The sequence below is a fragment of the Rhamphochromis longiceps genome, linkage group LG15 (assembly GCF_057381845.1).
Source record: "Rhamphochromis longiceps isolate RC_006_pf linkage group LG15, R_longiceps_female_GT1.1, whole genome shotgun sequence".
In the NCBI taxonomy this organism is placed as follows: domain Eukaryota; kingdom Metazoa; phylum Chordata; class Actinopteri; order Cichliformes; family Cichlidae; genus Rhamphochromis; species Rhamphochromis longiceps.
The window spans coordinates 29,205,221-29,229,655 of NC_140571.1; the positions used below are offsets into that span (position 1 = coordinate 29,205,221).

The window sequence follows — 24,435 nt, forward strand, 5'->3', positions numbered from 1 at the left end:
TAAGATTGCTCCTTTTTGCTTTGCAGGAGTGACCAAACCGACTGGGTCATACAACCCTGACACTTGGCTGAGAAGCTCTCTTCGCGTCAGTGGGTTTGGCGTGTGGGTCTTAATCTGCTCCTGGGCAAGGTCTTGGCCAACTCGCATCTTTTTCTTCCTCTTGGAGAAGTTGATTGCTACCATGACATGAAGCTTGTCTTCTTCCACTATGTAACCCAGACCAAGAGCTTTGTTTTCTTCGTCACGCATTTGGTTTGGTAGGACAATGGTTTTCATTCTTGTTTTCTCACCCTCGTCATTGCGCTTCCTCCTCCCACTTTGACCAGACAAGACCCAAGGTTTCAGCTCAAATCCTCCAGCCTTTAGGATCCGCCCAATGTTCTCCGTAATGACTTCTAGTTGGTTCATGTCATTGTGAGAGGTAAGGATGTCGTCGACATAGCTGTCTTGCTGGAGTACACGACGTTCCTCCTTGAGGTGGGAAAAGGTAGAAAGGCTGGCAGTTTCACGCATTGCCAGCTGTGCAATGCATCCTGCCGGTTTATCTCCAATGTTCACCCTTGTGATGGCATATTCCTCTAGCTCGTCATCCACAGAGTCCCGCCAGAGGAACCTATGCAGGTGCATCTCTTTGTCTTCCAACCAAACTGAATTGTACATCTTTTTTATGTCACCAAGGGCTCCGTACACTCCGCCCCTGAATCTGAGGAGAACTGCTCGAATCTGGTTGAGGACATCTGGACCCTTTATTAGCAGGTCGTTCAAGCTCACACCTCTAAACCTCTGGCTGCTATTCCACACAAGCCTCACTGGAGTTGTAACAGAGTGGGGATTCGGAGCAATGAGGTGGCTCACGTACCACACTGGCCCATCCCAGTTACTGATCATGTCCTTGGACAACTTGACTGCGGCTCCACGCTCCACCATGTCATGCACCTGAGCGGCATAAGCAGCTTTCCATTCAGGCTCCTTGGTCAATTGTTTCTCTGTCCGGAGGAATGTGCTCTCAACTCCTTTTTTGTTATCTGGTAAGGATACTGGATCTTCAGCCCAAGGGTATCTGGTATGCCAGTGTGGCTCGTCGCTGTGGCCATCACCCGTGACATAGGTGAGTCCTTCTCTTATTATTTCAAGCTCTCTCTCCTCGGCCAGTGTCATTTCTTTCCCACCTGGCTGGCAATTTCCGCAACGACAACCCCCACACTTTGGCTCACATGCAGCACCAATACTATCCCACTTCCACCACTCTAAGAATCCTCGACTGGTGGTTGAGGTACTTGACCTCTGAAGCTTAGCGGGAACGTGCTTCCTTGTTGAAGACTGGTCTGAGGCCTCGCCAATGAGCTCCTCATACTTGACAGCTGCTGCTCTCATTGACCTGGCAAAGTGTGTCTTGGACATGTGGGCAGAGACAGTAAGCTCCTCGAAGAGCTCAGGGTGAGTTCCCCCAACTGTCTTTCCAAGTGGCCCATCCCATAACACAAGGTCGCCGATGACTCTGCTCCTCTGAGGCGCTAGCCGACCTTCTTTATGACTTATAAGCAGATGAATGTCTTTCGGTCTTACAAGATTGTTGAGTGGTATATCCGGAAAGAACCTTTGTAGCTGACTCGGTGTGACATGTTTGTGGACTTCTGCTATGCTGTCGAGTCCATAGCAGACCAGTTGGTGTGACCTAAGGGTGCCTCTAGGCGTTCTGACTCGGATCTTCAAAAGATACCGCCTTGTTCTCACGTGCGTTTTCATTTCCCCTACTCCATGAACAACCAGAGTGATTTCTTCACTTCTTAGGTTAAGACTGCTTGCAGCTCTGTGGGTTATATAGTTGGTGTCAGAAGCCAGGTCAATTAATGTCCCAATCTTTTGCCCAGCATTAGCTGTGACCTCAAGGAGCATCATGATTACTGGCAGCTCTTGAAGCCCACCTTCAAACAGGAGGCTTGGCTTCTCCTTGGTGGTGCTGCATGCCCTAGATGCAGTGTTTGAAAACGCATCCCTGCATTTTCTTGCCAGTTCAGGTGACAGTTTTCTGAGGAACTCCTCCTGATCCTCCGTACATTTCCTGCTGACCTTTCCTCCCTCTGGATCAGATCTGTTTTGCCTCCCTGCTGCACTCCCCTTCCTCACCTCAGCATTAGGGCATAGGTAGTAATGGTGCTCCGCAGCGCGTGCTTCTTTGCAGCCTGGGTTTTTGCACAGATAAGCGGGTTTGCAGTATGACCCATTGTCATGAACCTCGAGACAACTCCAGCATGCGCCTAGTTTCTTAATTGCGGCCTTCTTTTCTGCAAGCTTTAATGTCTTAAATTGCCTGCAGAAGTAGAGTTTCTTTTTATGCTTTCCATCACCGCAGACCACACACCCTTCATCACTACCTGATTTGGTGAATTTGGTTCTGGAATGTTTCAGCTCCACTCTTTCTCGCTTACTTGGCTCTTCCTCTCTCAGATGATCAAGCTGTTCATATATGGTTTCTTGCTCTTTGAGGAATTCCAGAAGACTATCAAATCGTTTTTCTGGGGTGACCGTGTTTCTACTGTCAGCAACATAAATAAGCCACTCCTTTTTGAGTGTTTCCGGAAGTTTACTTTCGATTGACTTTGTCACCAGTGGGTTTTTTATGGCCCCCGTGTCACCAAGGTCAACCAGGTCTTGAAGCGCTTTCTCCACAGCTTGAATTAATTCCACTATTTTTCTTGGCTGGTGGCTCTTAACAGCTGGCATCCTCTGTAACTCCTCCACTATTTCAATAGCAATTGATGTTTGATTGCCGAACCGATTCTCCAAAACACGAAAGATGTCGTCTGCAGTGTTGTAAGTGGTGAGTCGAAGTTCTTTCGTTATTTTCTCATCCACACTATCAAGTAGCTGAAACTTTTTGATCTTTCGAACCAGATGGCTCCGCCTGCCCCTGAAGAACCTCCCATTCCTTCTTCCATCTGTGGAAGTCTCGTTTATTTCCAAGAAACTTAGGAAGTGCTGTTGGTTTCAGCTTGATGATTGGCATGGGGCAGCTGGAGGTAACTGGCAATGATGACAGGTGATCGGCATCCTCCTTTATTCTCATTTCCAGAAAGTCAGCTTTTCTGGAAACCAGCCTGGGGACGCCGAGTTCCAGCCTCTGTATGTTGCTTTGAAGATCTCTCCGAATACCTGATGGGATCCAATGCTTCCACTTGCTATACCTCTCCTTTGCCACTCCCACCAATTCTTTCAGGTGGCCAAGAACGAAATCATACACTTCATAATTACCGTCAGGCGTAATGGCAGCAACATGATCACACTCAGCCTCTGCTGCCTGTAGTGCTGTGGACAATTCTGCACTTCCAAAGTTGGCCCAGAGAGCCTCTCTGACTAGGGTTTTTATTTCCTTCAGTTTTAACTCACATTCACTTGCAGTCTTTGCTAAGTCGGCTCTCTGCTGTTCTGTCAGCACAGCTGCTTCACTTGTGTCAGGCTTTGCCTCTAGCTCCGTGATGAAACCGGCCTCTAGATCATCATTGGCCTCCATGACTTTCTCTGCTTCCATTGTCAGTCTATTGAAACTGTCTTTGAGTTCTTCTTCAGTCATATCCTCATGCGTCCTCGTAATGCTATTAACCAGACGAGAGAATGATCTCTTGGCTGTTGCCCTCACTCCTTTGAGTTGTTCAACTGACTTTCCAGCAGCTTGGTCTGCCATTTTTGTGTGCTCAGCTTGAACTGGGGTTTATTTACTAATGGGAATGGCACATGCAACTTGAGGGATTCTCCGAATTTCCTCTTTGCACTAATTATTCCCTTATCCCAGGACTAAAGGTCATTTTTCCCAGATTTGATTTCCCGGTTTTTCACTGTCAAGCTCTCTAAGTTTGTGCAGCGTCCCCGCTTGAAAGGGATTGATGCATCTACCACAGGTGTTTAACTGGGTTTCACTCAATGACCAGGCAGATCTTTTGTTTTCCTTTTCTTTAATCTTCTTTTCGGCCACAGTCAGCCATAGGTGAAAAACCTTTAAATACAAACCAAAAAACCCAAATACAAATTATGTTTGTTATCACACATCTGCAAATATTGTAAACAATCCCAAACACATTTTTTTTTCTTTTTTTTTTTAAACACATCAATGCAGTGCATAAGCTTTGTAGTACAATATTTGCTTGAGTATTTTTAAATGCTCAAATTACGTAATTCACTAACAATTGTACATACACCTTGAGAAATACTGCTTTCTATTAAAGTGCTAAATTAAATAATCAATCTGCATTAGAACTTGAGCAGTAACAATAGTATTTATAACCAGCTTCTCTTAACCATATGCAAGCATTAACAGTCTTCCATATGCAGACCAACAATAAACAATGGTGCCGCTCGTAAACAGGCAACCAACTCACAGCACAGTGCTAATGCTACGTAAGCTAGCGGCAGCCGCGATTCTTTAGCAACTCGCTTCAAAGTCTTTTACCATAGTCAGCAACCATTCCCTTACCGGCTGCCTCCCTGGCTTTAAAGATACTTCAGTTCCACACAATATTCATGTTGGCGACAACTTATTGAAGGAATTATGCTGGGCTTTTCCCGAAAGTGGCACCTTCCTATTGCTTCCCAGTTCGCCTTTCTTTTTCTTCCCGACAGAAACCCAGACACAAGATTAGCTCCGCCCTCCAGTCTGTCACGTTTACTTTTTCCCTCAGGGCTCTCCACCTCCTACTCGGTTTGACTTGACATGCACCAAGTCTGTCCAGCGTCCTCCCCCGCCACCTGATCCAACTCACCACCAGGTGGTGATCAGTTGACAGCTCAGCCCCTTAAGAAGGAAGACAGGATAAAAGACATGCTGTGGAAGAGAGACAGAGGTTAAATTTTTTTTCTCTGGTCCCCTCCCCAATCAGACCAGGAGTGACATGTTTAGCCGCTTGTTCTCCTTAAATTGCTGGCTGTCTGAGTGGTGTCCCAGAAACGATGTGGGCTTCATAGATAATTGGCAAACCTTCTGGAGGAAACCTGGTCTTGTTAGAAGAGACGGCATCCATCCCACTTTGGATGGAGCAGCTCTCATTTCTAGAAATATGGACAAATTTATTAAACCCCCCCAAAATATGACTATCCAGAGTTGGGACCAGGAAGCAGAGTTGCAGTCTTACACGCCTCTCTGCAGCTTCTCTCCTCCTGCTACCCCCCCCAAAAACCCATCTCCATAGAGACTGTGTCAGCTCCCAAACAGACAAAAAACAAACTAAAAACCAGCAACAAACAACTTAAACATAAACAATTACAAAGAAAGAACAATAAAGTATCCACATCTGAACCAAAGAGTAAAACAGTGAAATGTGGATTATTAAATATTAGGTCTCTCTCCTCCAAGTCTCTGTTAGTACATGACTTAATAATTGATCAACAAATTGATTTACTCTGCCTTACAGAAACCTGGTTGCAGCAGGATGATTATGTTAGTTTAAATGAATCAACACCCCCGAGTCATTCTAACTACCAGAAATCTCGAAGCACAGGCCGAGGGGGCGGTGTGGCAGCAATTTTTCACACCAGCCTATTAATTAATGAAAGACCAAGACAGACTTTTAATTCATTTGAAAGCCTGATGCTTAGCCTCGTCCACCCCAGCTGTAAAACTCAGAAACCAGTCTTACTTGTTATCATCTATCGTCCACCTGGGCCTTACACAGAGTTTCTGTCTGATTTCTCAGACTTTATATCTAATTTAGTTCTGAGCTCAGATAAAATAATTATTGTGGGTGATTTTAACATCCATGTAGATGCTAAAAATGACAGCCTCAACATGGCATTTAATCTGTTATTAGACTCAATTGGTTTCTCTCAAAATGTAAAAGAACCCACCCACCACTTTAATCACACTCTAGATCTTGTTTTAACATATGGCATAGAAACTGAACATTTAACAGTGTTTCCTTAAAAACCCTCTCCTGTCTGATCATTTCCTGATAACATTTACATTTACAATAATTGATTACACAGCGGTGGAGAGTAGACTTTATCAAAGTAGATGTCTTTCTGAAAGCGCTGTAACTAAGTTTAAGAATATAATCCACCCACTGTTATCATCTTCAATGCCCTGTACCAACATAGAGCAGAGCAGCTATCTGAACGCTACTCAAACAGAGGTCGATTATCTTGTTAATAATTTCACCTCCTCACTACGTACGACTCTGGATACTGTAGCTCCTGTGAAAACTAAGGTCTCTAATCAGAAGTACCTGACTCCGTGGTATAATTCTCAAACACGTAGCCTAAAGCAGATGACTCGTAATCTGGAGAGGAAATGGCGTGTCACAAATTTAGAGGATCATCATTTAGCCTGGAGAAATAGTTTGCTGCTTTATAAGAAAGCCCTCCGCAAAGCCAGAACATCTTACTATTCATCACTGATTGAAGAAAATAAGAACAACCCCAGGTTTCTCTTCAGCACTGTAGCCAGGCTGACAAAAAGTCAGAGCTCTTTTGAGCTAACAATCCCTTTAACGTTAACTAGTAATGACTTCATGAACTTCTTCACAAATAAAATTTTTATCATTAGAGAAAAAATTACCAGTAATCATCCCACAGATGTAATATTATCTACAGCTACTCTTAGTACCATTGATGTTAAGTTAGACTCTTTTTCTCTAATTGATCTTTCTGAGTTAACTTCAATAATTACTTCCTCCAAGCCATCAACGTGTCTTTTAGACCCCATTCCTACAAAACTGCTCAAAGAAGTCCTGCCATTAATTAATTCTTCGATCTTAAATATGATCAACCTATCTCTAATAATCGGCTGTGTACCACAGGCATTCAAGCTAGCTGTAGTTAAACCTTTACTCAAAAAGCCATCTCTAGACCCAGCAGTCTTAGCTAATTATAGGCCAATCTCCAACCTTCCTTTCATATCAAAAATCCTTGAAAGAGTAGTTGTCAAACAGCTAACAGATCATCTGCAGAGGAATGGTTTATTTGAAGAGTTTCAGTCAGGTTTCAGAGCTCATCACAGCACAGAAACAGCTTTAGTGAAGGTTACAAATGATCTTCTTATGGCCTCTGACAGTGGACTCATCTCTGTGCTTGTCCTGCTAGACCTCAGTGCAGCATTCGATACTGTCGACCATAATATCCTATTAGAGCGATTAGAACATGCTGTAGATATTACAGGTACTGCACTGCAGTGGTTTGTATCATATCTATCTAATAGACTCCAATTTGTTCATGTAAATGGAGAGTCCTCTTCACACACTGAGGTTAATTATGGAGTTCCACAGGGTTCAGTGCTAGGACCAATTCTGTTTACATTATACATGCTTCCCTTAGGCAGTATCATTAGAAGACATAGCATACATTTTCACTGCTATGCAGATGACACCCAGCTCTACCTGTCCATGAAGCCAGATAACACACACCAATTAGTTAAACTGCAGGAATGTCTTAAAGACATAAAGACCTGGATGGCCGCTAACTTTCTGCTTCTTAATTCAGATAAAACTGAGGTTATTGTACTCGGCCCTGAAAAGCCTAGAAATATGGTATCTAACCAGATTCTTACTCTGGATGGCATTACCTTGGCCTCCAGTAACGCTGTGAGGAACCTTGGAGTCATTTTTGACCAGGACATGTCCTTCAATGCACATATTAAACAAATATGTGAGACTGCATTCTTCCATTTGCGCAACATCTCTAAAATTAGAAATATCCGGTCTCAGAGTGACGCTGAAAAACTAGTTCATGCATTTATTACTTCCAGGCTGGACTACTGTAATTCATTATTATCAGGATGTCCAAAAAACTCACTGAAAAGCCTTCAGCTAATCCAAAATGCTGCAGCAAGAGTACTGACAGGGACTAGAAAGAGAGAGCATATTTCTTCCGTTTTGGCTTCCCTTCATTGGCTTCCTGTTAAATCCAGAATTGAATTCAAAATCCTGCTCCTCACATACAAGGTCTTAAATAATCAGGCCCCATCTTATCTTAATGACCTTGTAGTACCATATCACCCTATTAGAGCACTTCGCTCTCGCTCTGCAGGCCTACTTGTTGTTCCTAGAGTATTTAAAAGTAGAATGGGAGGGAGAGCCTTCAGTTTTCAGGCCCCTCTTCTGTGGAACCAGCTTCCAGTTTGGATTCAGGAGACAGACACTATCTCTACTTTCAAGATTAGGCTTAAAACTTTCCTTTTTGCTAAAGCATATAGCTAGGGCTGGACCAGGTGACCCTGAATCCTCCCTTAGTTATGCTGCAATAGACATAGGCTGCCGGGGGATTCCCATGATGCATTGAGTTTTTCCTTTCCAGTCACCTTTCTCGCTCACTATGTATTAACAGACCTCTCTGCATTGAATCATATTAACCTCTGTCTCTCTTCCACAGCATGTCTTTTATCCTGTCTTCCTTCTCTCACCCCAACCGGTCGCAGCAGATGGCCGCCCCTCCCTGAGCCTGGTTCTGCCGGAGGTTTCTTCCTGTTAAAAGGGAGTTTTTCCTTCCCACTGTTGCCAAAGTGCTTGCTCATAGGGGGTCATATGATTGTTGGGTTTTTCACTGTATCTATGAAGCGCCTTGAGGCGACTTATGTTGTGATTTGGCGCTATATAAATAAAATTGAATTGAATTGAATTGAATAACAGATATGATTCAATGCAGAGAGGTCTGCTCTAATAGGGTGATATGGTACTACAAGGTCATTAAGATAAGATGGGGCCTGATTATTTAAGACCTTGTATGTGAGGAGCAGGATTTAATACCAACATACCTTTGAAAGGTAAAGCATTTTTAATGTATCCATTTATATGCTCCTCAATCTTTGCCCTGACAGTAGGGCTGAAAGTGGGGCACAGAGGGCAGTGAAAGGGTCTTTTATAACACGTGTTGCATTCCTGCAATTCTAACTTGGAGGCAGAATTCCAAATGGATATGTGCATCTAAAACAGAGAGAAAAACAGATAAACACCATATACACATTTAAGTTCAGGTTTTAGCAGAAATAACACGTTACAGTTAGCATGTAAGAGATTTGGGAGAAAATTCTTTATAAAAACATAATTTACAAGACACTTTTATTTGTGACATACATATCTATTTACATATAAACAGACAATTTAACAAAAGCTAACTAAAATCTGGGCAATAAAAAAGCAGAACAGAATGGAATAGAGAATATTAGTATTTATAAATGTATAAATCTCTTTGTGACAAACTTTACAATGTTGATGCAGGTGGAATGAGAGACATGAATAAAGCGCAATATGCAGTAAATGGAACAATGTGCATTGATGTCAGATAGTGAAAAGCAGTGAAGTGAATTTGTTCAATAACAAGCAAGAATCAAATATGTCCGAAACTGACCACTAAATCCTAACCAGAGGTGTCAAAAGTACGACAGTTGTTGTAACGCTAACAAAGTGCCAACGTAATCGTAATAAATTAAGGAGTGAGTACACAGAGAGTGTGCTTCAGAGGAAGCTAGTGAAGATCATACTATCAAAAAAGAAGTTATCTAAAAGTTTTTAAATTAATTGCTATGCACATATGCTACTCAAACAAACCATTGTGTGTTGGAACAGGAACAGGAAGTGATACTAGTGATGGGCAGATCGATCCAAATATTGATTGTATCGATACCAAGTCGACATTGGCATTAGATCGATACTAGCCTGGTGAGATCGGTTCTTTACTTTAAGTTCCGCTCTTGTTTGCAATGCTGTGCTTTTGGCAAAGACGAAACAGCCAGGTCGCCGGACTTGTCGCTCCTGTGTCTGCGCAGAGCAGGCACACTTTGCTACCCCTCCCACCTCTTGTGCTTAGATGTTGCACTGTCATGTGATGTGACTTAGGCTACGTTCACACTGCAGGCGAAAGCGCATCAAATCCGATTTTTTTGACCCTATGCGACCCATATCCAATCATGGTATGACAGTGTGAACGGCGCAAATCTGATATTTTCAAATCCGATCTGGGTCACTTTCCTATGTGGTACTGAATCCGATACATATCCGATGTTTTAGAAAGCGACTGCTGTTTGAATGGTCAAGCGACTGCTGTTTGAACAGTCATGTCGCATTAAATCCGTCTTTTACATCACTGACACAAGACAGACGCCAATTATCAGCGCCGGAGAAGCGCCCGATAAGACATTGCGAACGCTTCCTGGCCATCCAGTGTAGATGTCAGTGAAACTGTTGGGAAGACAACGTTGGAGAAACGTGAACATTTTATTTGTACTGTGTAATCTGCAGATTCTGACAGAAATCTGCAACTATCCTTTGAAGCACCGCTCCTCTAAAACAGCAATAAGGATAATTATTAGGTTATCTACATTATTATGTAAATAACAAAATAACTTCAAGCAAAAATTGGGAAACGTAAAGTCCGAAGTCTTTATATTAAGGGCCATCAGTCAAACAATATTGTTTGCTCTGGGTCTAAACAAAGCGCGTTGTGTGTGACATCTTTTGCGCATGCGGGCCGCTTTGAGCGTTCACACTAGAGCGTGTTTGCTGTCGCATTTTATTTGTAGTGGGAACAAGCAGACAAAAAAATCTGATTTGATCAAAAAATCGGAATTGAGCATTAACACCTGCAATGTGAACGTAGCCTTAGACATTTTGGGGGTTAAGTTTTTTACATATTATTTATATTTTCACCAGTTTTTTTGTTGAGAATTTTAATTGTAATTTTGCGGTACACATCACCACCACCAACAACAACGCAAGCAGAGCATTGTAGATGCCATGCAGGTGAGGTGCGACATCGCACCCAAAGGCAAAAATACTGTACTGTGTTGTGCTAAAAATACTGCAGTATAAGTTGAAGTACTGATTCTACTTCTTTACTCAAGTAAGAGTGAAAAAGTACTGGTTGAGAAATGTACTCACAGTAAGAAAGTAAAAGCAGCTCTTTGAAGGACATTTCTACCAGCTGTTTTTGTGCAAAGCTAACTGAACCTTCTTCTATATTACTGAAATCTATATGTATGTAATATGTATGTAAGGTAATCTATATTACCATAATCTTTTCTGGATTGTCAAGAGATTTATTCTAAAGACACTTCTTCAGCTGAGAGTCAGAGAGTAGAAACACACATGCTGCAGTTTTTCCTTGCAAGGGCGGTCACAGAGTGCTCACACCAAAGTGGGGGCCCTGTGATGTGCGCGCTCTGTTCTTGCACTTGTCTTTATTTATACACAAGAAGAGTAATACAACAATGAATACATTTGTTTAGTGGAATGTTGATACGTGAGCATGTGCGTATGTGGTTGTGTATGTGTGTGCGTGTGCGGTTTATGGGAAGCAGCTCCTTTTCCTGGTAGGGAGTGAAAACTGCTTGTTCAGCTCTTACTATCGCTGTGGGAAAGAAACTGATAATAACAGAACAAGTCTTATAGTGAACAACAGTCTAAGTCATCAAAAGGTTATTATGCAGTATTCTATCACATGCAAACTTATATCATTAAAAAGCTTATACTGACTACTAAATACAATTTTATATTGACATGGACAATTTTTTTTTAGATGCCCCAAACAATCGAAAAGGGGCTTCATCAGAGAAAATGTCTTTACCCCAGTCCTCAGTAGCCCACTTGCTGTACTGTACTTTTTACAGACTATCAGTCTGTCCCTGATGGGTTTTTGTTTTTTTGTTTTTTGTTTTTTTTTTGGGGGGGGGGGGCTTTTTTGCTGCCCTTCTTGAGACCAGGCATCTTCCAAAAGTCTTCGCCTCACTGTGTGTGTAGATGCACTCACACCTGCTGCTGCCATTCCTGAGTAAGCTCTGCACTGGTGGCACTCCGATCCCACAGCTGAGTCGTCTTTAGGAGATGGTCCTGGTGCTTGCTGGACTTTCTTGAGCACCCTGAGACCTTCTTCACAGCAATTGAATCTCTTTCCTTGATGAGAAGATAAATGGTTGATTTACATGCAATCTTAGTAGCAACAACATCCCTACCTGTGAAGCCATTTTTATGCAACGCAATGATGGCTGCATATGTTTCTTTGCATGTAACCATGGTTAACAGAAAGAATAATGATTACTAACATCACCCTCTTTTTTTAACACATCCAGTCTGCTTTTCTAACTCAGCCAGCATGAAATAATGATCTCCAGCCTTGTGCTCGTCAACATTCTTACCTGAGTTAACAAGAAGAATATTGGAATGATCTCAGCAGGTTCTTTTATGGCATGAAATGCTGAATGATGAGATGCAGTGGAAATTTATTTTCTGGGATTAAGTTCATTTTCATGGCAAAGAAGGACTTTGCAACTCATCTGATAACTCTTCATAACATTTTGGAGTACATGCAAATTGCTATCATAAAAACTAAAGCAGCAAACTTTATGAAAACCAATACTTGTGTCATTCTCAAAATTTTGGCCAAGACTGTACACTGTTTATGGTGTCTTCATTAGGGCTGGGTATCGTCACTGATTTCTAGAATCGATCCAATTCCGATTCACAAGGTCCCGAATCGATTCAATCCACGATTCGATTTAATTCGATTCGATTTAAATCTGGGAAATTTTGACAGTCAGAAATATTATAATTCAGATCAGTACATTTACATATTTTTGTATCAATAAAAAGGAAGCTGACACACGCAAGACTTTATCACAGGTGTAAGCTTCACAGCAGATGCCTTTGTGTCAAAGTAGCTGAAGATAAAACACAGAAAAACATGAAGGTGATTTTCCTGGCCTGGGATTTTATAAAACTATTCTGCAGTACATCAAAAACGAAAGAAAACCATTAATCAACATATGAACATTACCTCTGAAGTTACAGCGGTTTTATTAGAGACACGGTTAAGCGTTTTGCATTTTGAATAATTTTAAAAAGTTTAAATTTGTTCAGTATTGAACAGCAGAAATGAGGTTTTCTTTTCGGAAGAATGTAAAAGGGAAAAAAACAGCGGCTGACAGCGCTGTAAACAACAGTAGACTGGTGCGTAACAAGCAAGCGAATAATGAAGAAAGGGAAACTGTTCTTGAAGTACAGAGAGAGAGAGAGAGAGAGAGAGAGAGAGAGAGAGAGAGAGAGAGAGAGAGAGAGAGAGAGAGAGAGAGAGAGAGAGAGAGAGAGAGAGAGCTGTGCATCGCGGTGGAAGCAAAACAGTAAAAGTCAGAGTGAATTCATGACGATGTTTATGTGAATCTTCTTTTGCTGCTGGTTCGGTCAGTATTGTTTGGAGAGAGATCAAACTAACAGCTTTAGAATCGGCTCATAAAGGGCGTGAACACAAAGCGCGGACCCGCCGACAGATCAGAATCAGCAAGCTGTCGGCTTTCAGCCCCGACCGTGTCCGTGCCGTCGGGTGAGAAAGGCGACATCTCACTGATTCTGATCCGTGGGTCGCGCTGTGTGTTTAAGTCTATGTGCAGAATCCGTGTACCTGCTCTCATTTACTGTCTTAACTGTTTGGTGGTTCTTGAAATTTTGTCAGATGTCACCAGAGATTCTGGCATTTCGCGTAAAATAAATTTATATTAAAAAAATCGATTCAGGATTTTAATGAATGGATTTTACGTTATCCAAGCCAGAATCGATTTTAATCGATGAATCGATTATAAAAACCCACCCCTAGTCTTCATATTAGACACTATACAACCATCATCAGCTAAAATTCATAGGAATCTCTGCGAGACAAGGTTGTTGTACAGTGAAATTATTCTGCAGATCATCAGAATGAAAAGTTAGTGACCATGTCTGCATAGCCCCTTCTAGTATGCTTTCATGACATTATTGTGTGTTGGGTAGTGCTCAGGCCTATCGAGACTGAAAAGCGGGACACTGAATGTCACCTAGCTGAATCTTCAACTAATCAGCACCTGGTGGTGAATTGGATCAGGAGGCGGGGGAGCGTGCCGGACTGCTGCAAGGAGCTGCGGCTGCAAGATGGTTGGTGCCTGTCGTGATCAAACTTAAGAGGGATCCTGTCGGCCTAGGATAGCCATCAGGTGGCGGCCTCCAGCTCTCACTGGAGAATTTCACAGCTGAGTGTAGAGCAGGAGGAATGAGAGTCACCACCTCCAAATCTGTGGCCACGATCCTCAGACAGAAAACAGTGGGGTGCCCACTCTGGATGACTTTGGGTATCTCAGGGTCCTGTTCACGAGTGAGCAAAGAGTGGAACAAGAGATCAACAGCTGCAGTGATGCGGACGCTGTATCAGTCTATCGTGGTGGAGAGTCATTCAAGACAGGCTCAGGGTAGAGCTGCTTCTCATCCACATCGAAAGCAGCCAGTTGGTGGTTTCAATTCTTCCTCAGAGGCCCGACTTAACGCTTGGCATAACTGTTGCTGGGTTGTCTAACCTGAGGTCCATTCTGTAGCAAATGCAGAAAAAAAATGTTTTAAGAAAGCAAATAGGTTGGTTTTCTAAAAAATATGATTATTTGCTCACACCAGGTGAGATGAGCCCTTTGTCACAAGTGGAGAGGTCAGTGAAGATGGTCATCTGGAGGTTCAAGGTCATTGCCTCTCCAACCCACATCCACTGCCACTGTACTTAAGGAAACTTGGGACAATGTTAAAGACTTTCTTCAGGCAGTAATGGAAACAAGCCATCCTTAAAAAACTACAACACACCAGCTCAGGTGTCTGAATGCAAAACAAATGTGTTGTTTGAGTTAGAGACTGCACCTGGCTGAACTATAAATATATTTACAGTGGTCCCTTGCTATAATGCGGTTCACCTTTCGCAGCCTTATCTCATAGTGGACAGCAATTTTTTTGTGTGTGCAATTTTTCATGTTTTTTTTTGGGGGGGGGGGGGGGGGGGGGTGTTTTTTAACAGGGCATTGTGTTGTGCATCCTTTTTTTTTTGCGATCAGAATTATTGTCTAAAGGCGAAGAACGATGCCCAACGGATTTACTTTACCAAATTGACCATCCCTGCCTTGCTGTAATGGTCCATTTGATTCACCTTTTATTGTTTATTTTATTTTCACTTGCTGAATACGGGACAGATTTGACTGGGGGAAAGAAGGGGAGAAAGAAAGAGGGAAAGAAAAACAGCTGAGAAGAGGGACGGGGGAGAAGGGCAAAAAACAAAAACCAACAGAATAAGCAGAGGAAGAAAAAATGCATATATCGATCACCTGGATCACCTGTTGAGAAAGAAAAAAGAAAACAAGCAGAAGAAAACGAGAGTAATAGAATAAACAACATCACAATGATAAATGGGAATATGACAGTAAATACTAAATATTAAACATTATTGTGCAGCAAGTAAGATTGACAGCATACAGTGAGGTAGGAGCCAAAAAGGGTGTAGTTTGTGTGTGTGATCACCCGTGTGTACACCTGTGAGCATGGACACGCTTGTTTTTTTAAAAGGTTCCTTCATGTAATGATCTGCTAGAGGCTGTGGGGAGCCACTGCCCCGTCCTCCAGGGCATGAAGCAGGTATGGAGGAGATCAAAACTCCAGACATCCAGAGGCCCCCAGAACACAAGAGACCAAGGAAGACCAACAGAGGGGCAGCCGCGCCACTGTCCCAGAAAGAGCTGAGGAGAGTCCCAGATGAGGGCTCACTCAGCAGCCGCGGAGCAGAAGCCAGGTTGCTGAGTGACGCACCCGTGAGCTCCGCCGGCAGCCAGCTGTGCCTGAGTGACCGAGCCCCAGGCCGAGAGGCCGGGGGCACCCCACCTCCGAAGTGGCCCGAGCGAGCCCCAGGCTCCAGGCCCCGATAAGCGGCCGCCAAGGAGTGAGCCGGTGTGTACCTGGACGCCCATCCCCGGACACAAAGAACCACCAACGCACCGATGTCTGAGGGAGTCCGCCACTGGCAGGGGAAGTGGTGGTAGGGGGAGATAGGCCTCCAAACCTTGGAGGGCCTGAGATGTCCCCAGAGAGGTGGCGTATGATATTGTGAGAGGATTTTTATGAAATCAAGTATAATCAAGTGTGCCTTATAATCGAGTGTTCATATATTTTCACATAACCAAGTTTATTGTTAAAGAGAACATAATGCATTCCTTACTTTAGTGTCTGAGATGTTTGACAAGTATACAAGTATGTATTCTTTAACCCAGTGTGTGTGATGTCAGATAAGTGTGATATACTTCTATGTTTTTATTCTTAGTTTGTGTGCAGAGGTCAGATAAGCTTAGGTAATGTCTGGCCTTTTCCCTTTCGGTTAAAAGAGGAAGTACTATGTAACCCATTTTGCCTTATAAATAAAGCAACCAGCCTGCGCTGAGTGTGTGTGATTTTGCTGAGAGGCACACACCCATGCGCATGTCTTAATACTCTCTGAGTCGGTCTGCAGTGTCTTATTTCTCTTACTTGTGAACAAATGTCTTAACCCCTGACATTTAATTGGTCCTTCGAGCCGGAGAACTGACTGTTATTTTTAACGTCTAGTTGTCCACAGACGGTTTTCATCGGATCCTGACGTCGTGTTGCCTGCGCTGGAAAAAACCTGTGCACAGTAAAGGAGAAAAACCGGGACCATTCGATCTCCGGTCAGCGTCTTATACAGGCCCCACGGCGCCAGGACCAGATGAACCGAATCCAAAACGCAGCGCCACAGTAAGGTGAATATGAAACACTGCATTCCATCAAGCGCTAAAATACGTTGATATTGAGATTTTCCTTTAAAATAGTGTGTAAACCTGGTTAGCGCCGACAGATCTCAGTCCAAGAGGGACTTAGAGACGACAGGCAAGAGCGAGATTCTAGAAATCGCTATTAAAAGTTCCGGTTGCTCTGGGTAGCAGCTGAACGGAACGAGTTCCGGTCGCTCTGGGAGTGGCTGCAACGGAACAGGTAGAAGGTTGCACAACGAAAATACGGAAAATCTCAATAAAAATTATAAAAGCGCGCTCTAATTGTGCTAACTAAGAGGAGTAAGTTGTCATTCACGACCCAATAAGCGGTCGAACTACTCCTCAAAGTTGTTTTCCTGTGCACACTCACGTACTGGTTGAAGTGGGAAAATAAGGTTGTGCGTCATCACGTAAAATCAATAACCGCTCACTCGAATAGCGAGTGAGTAGAAGGCTGTTATTGATAACCTGCCCGCTTCGTCATACCAGAGACAGTGTCACAGTTCTGACGTAATTAGTTCAAAATGGGTAATTCTAAAACTAAAGAAAAATTAACAGCAGATGAAGAGTGGTTAGGAAAAAACTGTTCAAATGCAGGAATAATCAGTGCAAAAAGGTGGAGAAATCCACATAAAATATATTGTCCAGCTTGGCAAGGCAAATGCACCCCTGATTCAATAAATGCTTTAAAAGCCGCTTTGCAAAAAGAGCTATATGAGGAAAAAAGTCAAAAGAAAGTAAAAAGCAGGACAAAGAAGGGACAAAAGAGAGATTAAATGCTGTAATTGTGGAAAAAAAAACGGGCACTTTGCTCGAGACTGCAGGAGTGTAATTCAGGAACAGGAAAGTGATGAATGACTAGCACGAGAGGAAGGAAGTGAAACAGATGAAGCGGAGGTTTACAATGTAGAACAACTACTGTTAGGTTCAGAAGACAAGCCAACAGTTGTAATATAATTGTGAAATCAGCCTCAGGACATGTGACAAAACAGCATCTAACCGATCCCCTTTTATGTCACATAGAGATAGTGGCCGTGGCTGCAAAAATCAGTGCATTTATGACCCATCATGCCCAGATTGTATGAAATAAATAAAAGGAAATCATTCATATGAAGACCTTTTCTATAAAAAAAAAGAGAGATGCATAAGGTAGATTAAGGCTGTGTCATTGTTCAGCCAAGGAAAGTGTGTGAAAAGATAAATGTTTCCATCCTGGAGGGTGGGTGAGACTGCAGCTCACTCACAGTCCCTGATGGATACAAAATAAAATATAATAATCTGAAGGTTGGATCTGAGATGAGGCAAACAGAAGACCAGTCTAAAACTAGGCACAAACCTGTTCAGAGAAAAAGCAAATTTTGTAGAGATTGGATGAACTATAAATTATCTGTTTGCCGAGTAAGATGATCCTAACTATTAAATTGGCTCAGTAGTAGTATAGTGATATACACTAATAAAATATTGTGATATACTATTGTTATTATATAGAGAGAAAAAGATGATAATAATTTAAAAAAATATATAATATTAATATTGACAAGAAGTATCTTAGCCAGTATGATGTGAGATGGACAATTGTTATGAAGTAGTCTGCATCAAGCTTAAAGGTTTGCTCAAACTCAGTATAATGAAATATGAGATGAAGAAAATAAAAGCAATATCTAAACCAATTAGGTGCATAGAGGCACTTAACCTGCTTGAAAACCTGTCATTTATCCTAGATAAATATTACTGAGATACAGAGCACATCTATAATAACAACTAATAAGCCAAACCCTGTAAGATAATAACTAAACCTGCAGGATTATGAAGCTGAATTAAATGTGTGGACACCGCTAAGTTGATAAGCATGTTACACATTTTCTTTTATTTTTTATTTATTGGTTTTTTTAGAACAGAGGCTGCATGCTATTAAAAGCGAACACATGCAGCTGTCTGTGAGCTCAGTTTCCCCTCACACTTCTGCTTTGTTTCTGGCAACATTTTTCTTTGTCTTTTTGTATCCTGACTCATGTATGTTTTTGTTTTTTTGATTATTTTGTTGGTTTGGAAACAAATTTGTGCCAATACTTGTGGATTACGGTGACACATAGTGATTAGGCATATGATTTACAAATACCCAGTTTTAGAACTGTGAGCTATGAACAATGCAAAGTTTAGGAAAAAATATATATATACACAAAACAAAAAACTTCAAAGTTTGAAATATGTAAGATGTGTGAATTCTTTGAAAAACTAGAAGGTATCTAAAAATGCCTCAAGTGAAAATGAAATTCTCCAATGACATTCTGATAGTTAGGTCAGCATCAGGGCCAGAAGGCCTGTGAAACCACAATAACCTTTGAGTGCAGAAGCAAAGGAAGGAATTAGGCCAGTAAAGCAGACATGCAGAAAGCAGGTATTCTCGTGAAAACTAATAAAGCCACGTGTAATACACCAATTTTTCCAGTAAAAAAGGCCAATACTGGAAAATATCGCCTAGTTCATGATCTAAGAGCAATAAATAAGGTAACAGAGCAAATACCTCCAGTGGTTGCAAATCCACATATCATTTTAAATCAAGTAACACCAAAAGAACAATGGTTCTCGGTGATTGACCTCTCAAATGCATTTTTCTCTGTTCCCTTACATAAAGATTCACAGAATCTATTTGGATTTACTTTTGATAATGAAAAATACACATACACGAGGCTACCACAAGGATTTCAAAATAGCCCAACACTGTATGCAGAAGCTCTAAAGAAATCAATGTCACTTTGCTCTCTCTCTGCTCCAGGAAAATTTCTGCTGTATGTAGATGACATATTGATTACAGGCCATACACAAGATGATTGTAGAGAAAACACAATGACGGTTCTGCAACATTTGGCAGAACAAGGCCACAAAGTATCACAACACAAGTTAGAATTGTGGAGTGATAAAGTCATCTACTTAGGACATCAACTAACAGGCCGAGGCCGCACCTTACTAGAGAGCAGAAAGACAGCAGTCCAAAATGCACCAAAACCAAATAACTAAGCAACAAATGATGAGTTATTTAGGTCTGTGCAATTTCTGTGGGTGCTGGATCCCAGAGTATGCACTGCTGGCCCAGCCACTACAGAACCTAATTTATGGAAAAGACCTAGCATTAAAAGACAAAATACAGTGGACCCTAGAAGCAGAAAAAGCCTTCACTGATTTAAAAATAGCATTGCAAACATGTACCGTCTTAGCATTACCAGACTATGAAAAACCTTTTATTCTCCATGTCGATGGAGTAGCAGGGTACATGAAGGCAGTTTTGACTCAAGCTTTCAGAGACAACTCTCTTATGTAGGTATTCTGCTCTCACACTCACACATTACTATAGAGAAGTGTAATCAGCTAAACCCCAGCACCCTGCTTCCTGCAGAAACAACGATGGCAGAATGGATGACAAAACTGTTTGAGAATAAAGAAGTGACACTAAGCAATCAACTGCCGAGTGATCTATCTCCAGTCTCTTGCAGCCACCTTGGCTCAGGCGATTAGAGGATCATCAGGGGGTCCTTTTGTCCCTCTGTGGGGGGTTACTCCCACTAGGTTTATATCTGGGACTCTCCACCATTTGACCTAGGAACTGAAGAAGCTTCTCGGATGAGAGGTGAAACGTCTTCAAGCAACTTAAAGAAGTCCAGACGCTTTTCTTTGCAAGCTCCTTTGACTATCTTTAAGTAGTGATATATTAAATCTCCAGTTCTTACTTGGTGTAGTATTATTCTTGTGCATTAGTGTTAAAGATACAGGACCATGATCGCTGACAGCTATAGGGTGAATCTCAGTGTCTGAAATGTCGCTCAGCAGTGAGCTGCTGACCAAAAAATAATCCAGACGAGTGTAAGAGTGATGAACATGTGAGAAAAAAGTATATTCCTTACTGGTGGGGTGAAGGGAGCGCCATGCATCGCAAAGACCAAAGTCGCTCATATACTGTTTGATTATATTTGTGGACTGCCAATTACGCTGAGTTCCTGCTGTATTGAGCCTATCCATTTCTTCATTTAGTCCAAGGTTGAGGTCGCCTCCAAGAACAAGTGTGCCATCTAAGCGTTCAGAGAGTGCACTGAAAAAAATGTGAAAGAATGAGGGATCATCAACATTTGGACCATATACACTTGCAATACATAGCTTTTTATCAAGTATTGATAGTTTAATGATTAAGAATCTGCCCTCTGGATATATAACTGTATCGAGTACTGTGAAATTAATATTTTTATGTATTAAAATTGCTACTCCCCTTTGTCTAGAATTATAACAAGCTGTGAACACATTAGGAAACTCAGGTGTTTTAAGTTCATTCGAACCTCTAAGAGGTCTGTGGGTCTCTTGTAAAAGGACAACATCTGCCTGTAGTTTTTTGAGTTGGTTAAATATTTTTAACCTCTTTTCTCTGGAGCCAGCTCCATTTATATTCCATGTGACGAACCTCAGTGCACCCATAGATGTTTGTGTATAACTAGGGATGTATGCTGTGTGCGTCGCTTTGACAGGTGGAGAGAATACATCACTTGTTCATAAATAAAGAGAAGGAGAGAGAGAAAAAATGTGTGGCGAGATGCTCCCTGAGTCTGACTATGTGTGTGCATATTTACTAATATGAGTAGGCTTGGCTTAAGTGTGTGTATCCTATACGACTGTGTGCGCTGTCTGACTGATGTAAATGTGCTGCCGTTGAGCGCATGGTGTGTATGTGTCGAAATAAAGGATGTTGCTTGTGGATGAGTGTCGAAGCAGGTGATCGAGGCAGTGAAAGAAAGAAAGAAAGAAACCAAGGACAGGGGTGAGCAGCATAAAAACGAGGGGGAAAAGAGAGAGAAAAAAACGAGAAGAAGAAAAAAACAAAACGTAAACATTCCAATTAAATCACTGACGGAGAGTGACGGTGTTAATTCTGCTATGAAATCACACTTTAAGATGCGATTTGATACCGTAAGTTAAACAGATGTTAATGCAAGTTAGTGTGAGTGGATAGGGAAAGGGTGTAGCTGATTCTTATCTGGTGTGAGGTTAATACAGCCACGGAGTGATGTTGGGGTCGCGGTGGAGCTGTCCGTCCACGTACAGCCGGTCCACAGTGATGACAGCGCGGGAGCCCTTCTGGATGAAGCCGCGTCGGATTGGGAAGAGGACCCTGCGTCGTTCCAAGATCTCTTTGGGGAACTGGACGTTCATGCTGAAGTCCGTTCCTTTTAATTCCCTGCCGCGGCTTTTCACATGTTGCTTTTGTTTGAAGTGGCCGAATTTGGCCACGATAGGACGTGGTCTCCCGGCCGTAGCCCGAATGGGGCCGAGGCGATGCACCCTATCGAAGACGATGTTCTTCACCGTGTCCTCTGGCAGCTTCAGGTGGGTTTTGATGAAGCTTTTCACCGTGGTCTCCGCGTCCTCTCCAGCGGCTTCTGGAATACCAGAAAATACCAGATTATCACGCATGCTACGAGCTTGTAGATCAATAACTGTTTCTTTTATTTTTTTATTTTCTCTATTGAGCTGGGTAACATTTTCTGTGAGAGATTTCACCGACTCCCTTAGCGTGGCATTTTCAGCAGCAAGCGTTTCCACCTGCTGCTGGCTGTACTCCAGGGATTCTCGCAAGCATTTAAATTCTCGGTGAAGAATCTCCACCAAGGACAGCCTTGCATCGAAACTGGACAATCGCTTGTCGATTGACTCCAGTATGTCGGCAATATCTTTGCCGGCTGGCGATGTTGTGCCGGGGGAATCTGCCGGGCGTTGTCTTTTCGACGACGGCGTCTCAGATTTGGCTGGGGAAGCTGCACACCGGGCCTTCTTCATCACGAGATCCTGAAAGCACTGATCAATATAATCTTGGAGAGTCTCTAAACTCTCCCCGTTGTTCTCCAGGGTGTTGGAGATTATTTAGACAAATATTGTTAGTTATAAGACAATTGATAAGTGTATTTGGTAATACTAAAGCTTAAATGAATTTGTTCAAATCTAAACTACCATTTGCTTTAATTTTCCGCCAAAATCTCCGGCGTCTGATGTCAGTTACAACATGAGTCGCTTACCTTGTCCGTCACTTACCTGTCTAGGCCTGTGTTGTGCATCCTGATTGACTGTAGACCATTGTCAATCAATCTCGTGCCGTGTCTCCTGTACAGTACAGAATACATTCAGCTTGTCAAATTTACATAAATCTTCAATCGCTGGCAGTGTGACTCTGAAGTGCTGTACTGTATGTTTGTAAGTTTTCTCCCCAACAAACACAACAATGTCGACGAGACGTTTTGCACCATCAAAGGCAACCGCGGGTGCCTTTGGTTTCATTCTATAAATGCCCCTGACTGGACTTATTTTTCTACAAAGGTTTGAAGTTTGAGGGTGTTTAAACAAGAGAGAAAAGTGTGAAAATGTTCATGCCTATCTGAGAAAAGTGTATAAGCTATATAGTGAGGGGGTTTATAGCCTTAAAACATCTATAATAATTGTTTTTAAAAGATAAAGGCTATTTCGCGGATTTCACCTATCGCGGGTTATTTTTGGAACGCAACTCCCGCGATAAATGAGGGACCACTGTATATCGATTTTATCAGTACTGTAACTACAATACAAAGTTACAAGAAGCCTAAACTTAATTTAGAATAATTAAATCTGAGACTTCGTTTCACTGTAAGATTAAAGTTTTAAATGGTCTAACAAATAAATATTCAGTTTAAAAGTGACAATATTTTTAAAATATAATTAAATAACACAACAACGTGTGTGTTGTTCAGCAGAACAGTATGTCGGCTAATTTACTTTTTTTGATTTTTGAAAATAAAAGTTGGGCTCTTTTTTTAAATGATCTTTGAATCACACATACAGTGTTTATATTAAGTGTTGTATTAGAAATCTCTCAAGTCCAAGGCTGATAAAACATAATGTGATTTTGTTTAAAACTAAAAATTTAGTAGAACATTAAATGTTTGTCAGTGGGAAAACATTAATATTGCTCACTCAGAAACATCGAGTTATTCGTAGTACTGTGTACTTGTAATACTTGTGAATAAGTTGTCCTAACGTGGTTATCTTAAGTTGGCTTGACTTAACTTTTCTAATTTATGGGAACTAATTCGATTTTACAGATGATGCTAGTTTCAGATTCCTTCAGACTTTGAAAGCAAAATTCTTCCTTTTAATCAAAAATCTCGTAGAAGCCAGGAGTTCAATCTGTTTTTAGTTTTTCTGTTCGTTATTAATGCCTGTATGGTACCAGCCTCTTTCAGCTCCTCTCAACCATGACGTGACGTCATGTATCTGGAGCGTTTCCGGTGCAGGAAGGCGGGGCCTCGGTGTTCCTCAGGGAGCGAAGAGCAGGTGAGTCGCGCCTGCATACAGCAGCACGTTCTAACTTCCGAGAGCAGGACTCAGGCCTTCAGAATAAAATCCCAGCTAACAGCCGCTTTACAGTTTTCATATTTGTGATTTTTTTTCTGTTTTAATTATTTAGATTTTTCAAATGTTATATTAAAAAAAAGAAGACGGAAAGCTCGTCCAGCTGCCGGGGGTTGATTTCTGCTGTCAGAGACTTTTTGCTGGACATAAAAGAAACTAAATCCTGTTTAATTTATTTATTTTAACCAATGGAGCTTATCTTTGGTTATAAATAAATATATTAATCTAACATTTAAGTGTTTTTCAATATTTTTCAGATTTTTGCTTTTTTCATATTTATGAGAAATTACATCTTTTATTGAAAAACACATTTAAATAATTCTGAAGAATTATAACAAAAATCCTTTTTGATAATGATAATTAAACAAGCAGCTGATTATTGATTGATTGTTTGGGATTTCAGAACATTTAAATGATCATCATATCTCTCAGATCAGCTATAAAATAAAACATTTTTTATTGTTTTTGTGAACATTTATAAAATATAA

At 41.7% G+C, this 24,435-nt stretch overlaps 1 protein-coding gene across 2 annotated transcripts in view; it reads right to left on the reverse strand.

Moving 5' to 3' along the window:
- Positions 1–5,145: 5,145 nt before the first annotated feature.
- Positions 5,146–24,435, reverse strand: part of LOC146652894 (uncharacterized) — a 24,706-nt gene continuing 5,416 nt past the window's right edge. The window contains exons 1-2 of one of the 2 annotated variants that reach the window (XR_014907581.1): positions 13,805–17,671; positions 5,146–11,867 (exon numbers count right to left, since the gene is read on the reverse strand). Coding sequence is in view for 1 of the 2 variants with exons in the window: in XM_085382144.1 (XP_085238270.1) it covers positions 21,557–22,345 (789 nt within the window). In the remaining variant the exon portion in view is untranslated. Of the gene's footprint in view, positions 11,868–13,804; positions 17,672–20,427; positions 22,667–24,435 lie in introns of those variants that run through there. The other variant, XM_085382144.1, reaches the window with a different exon arrangement.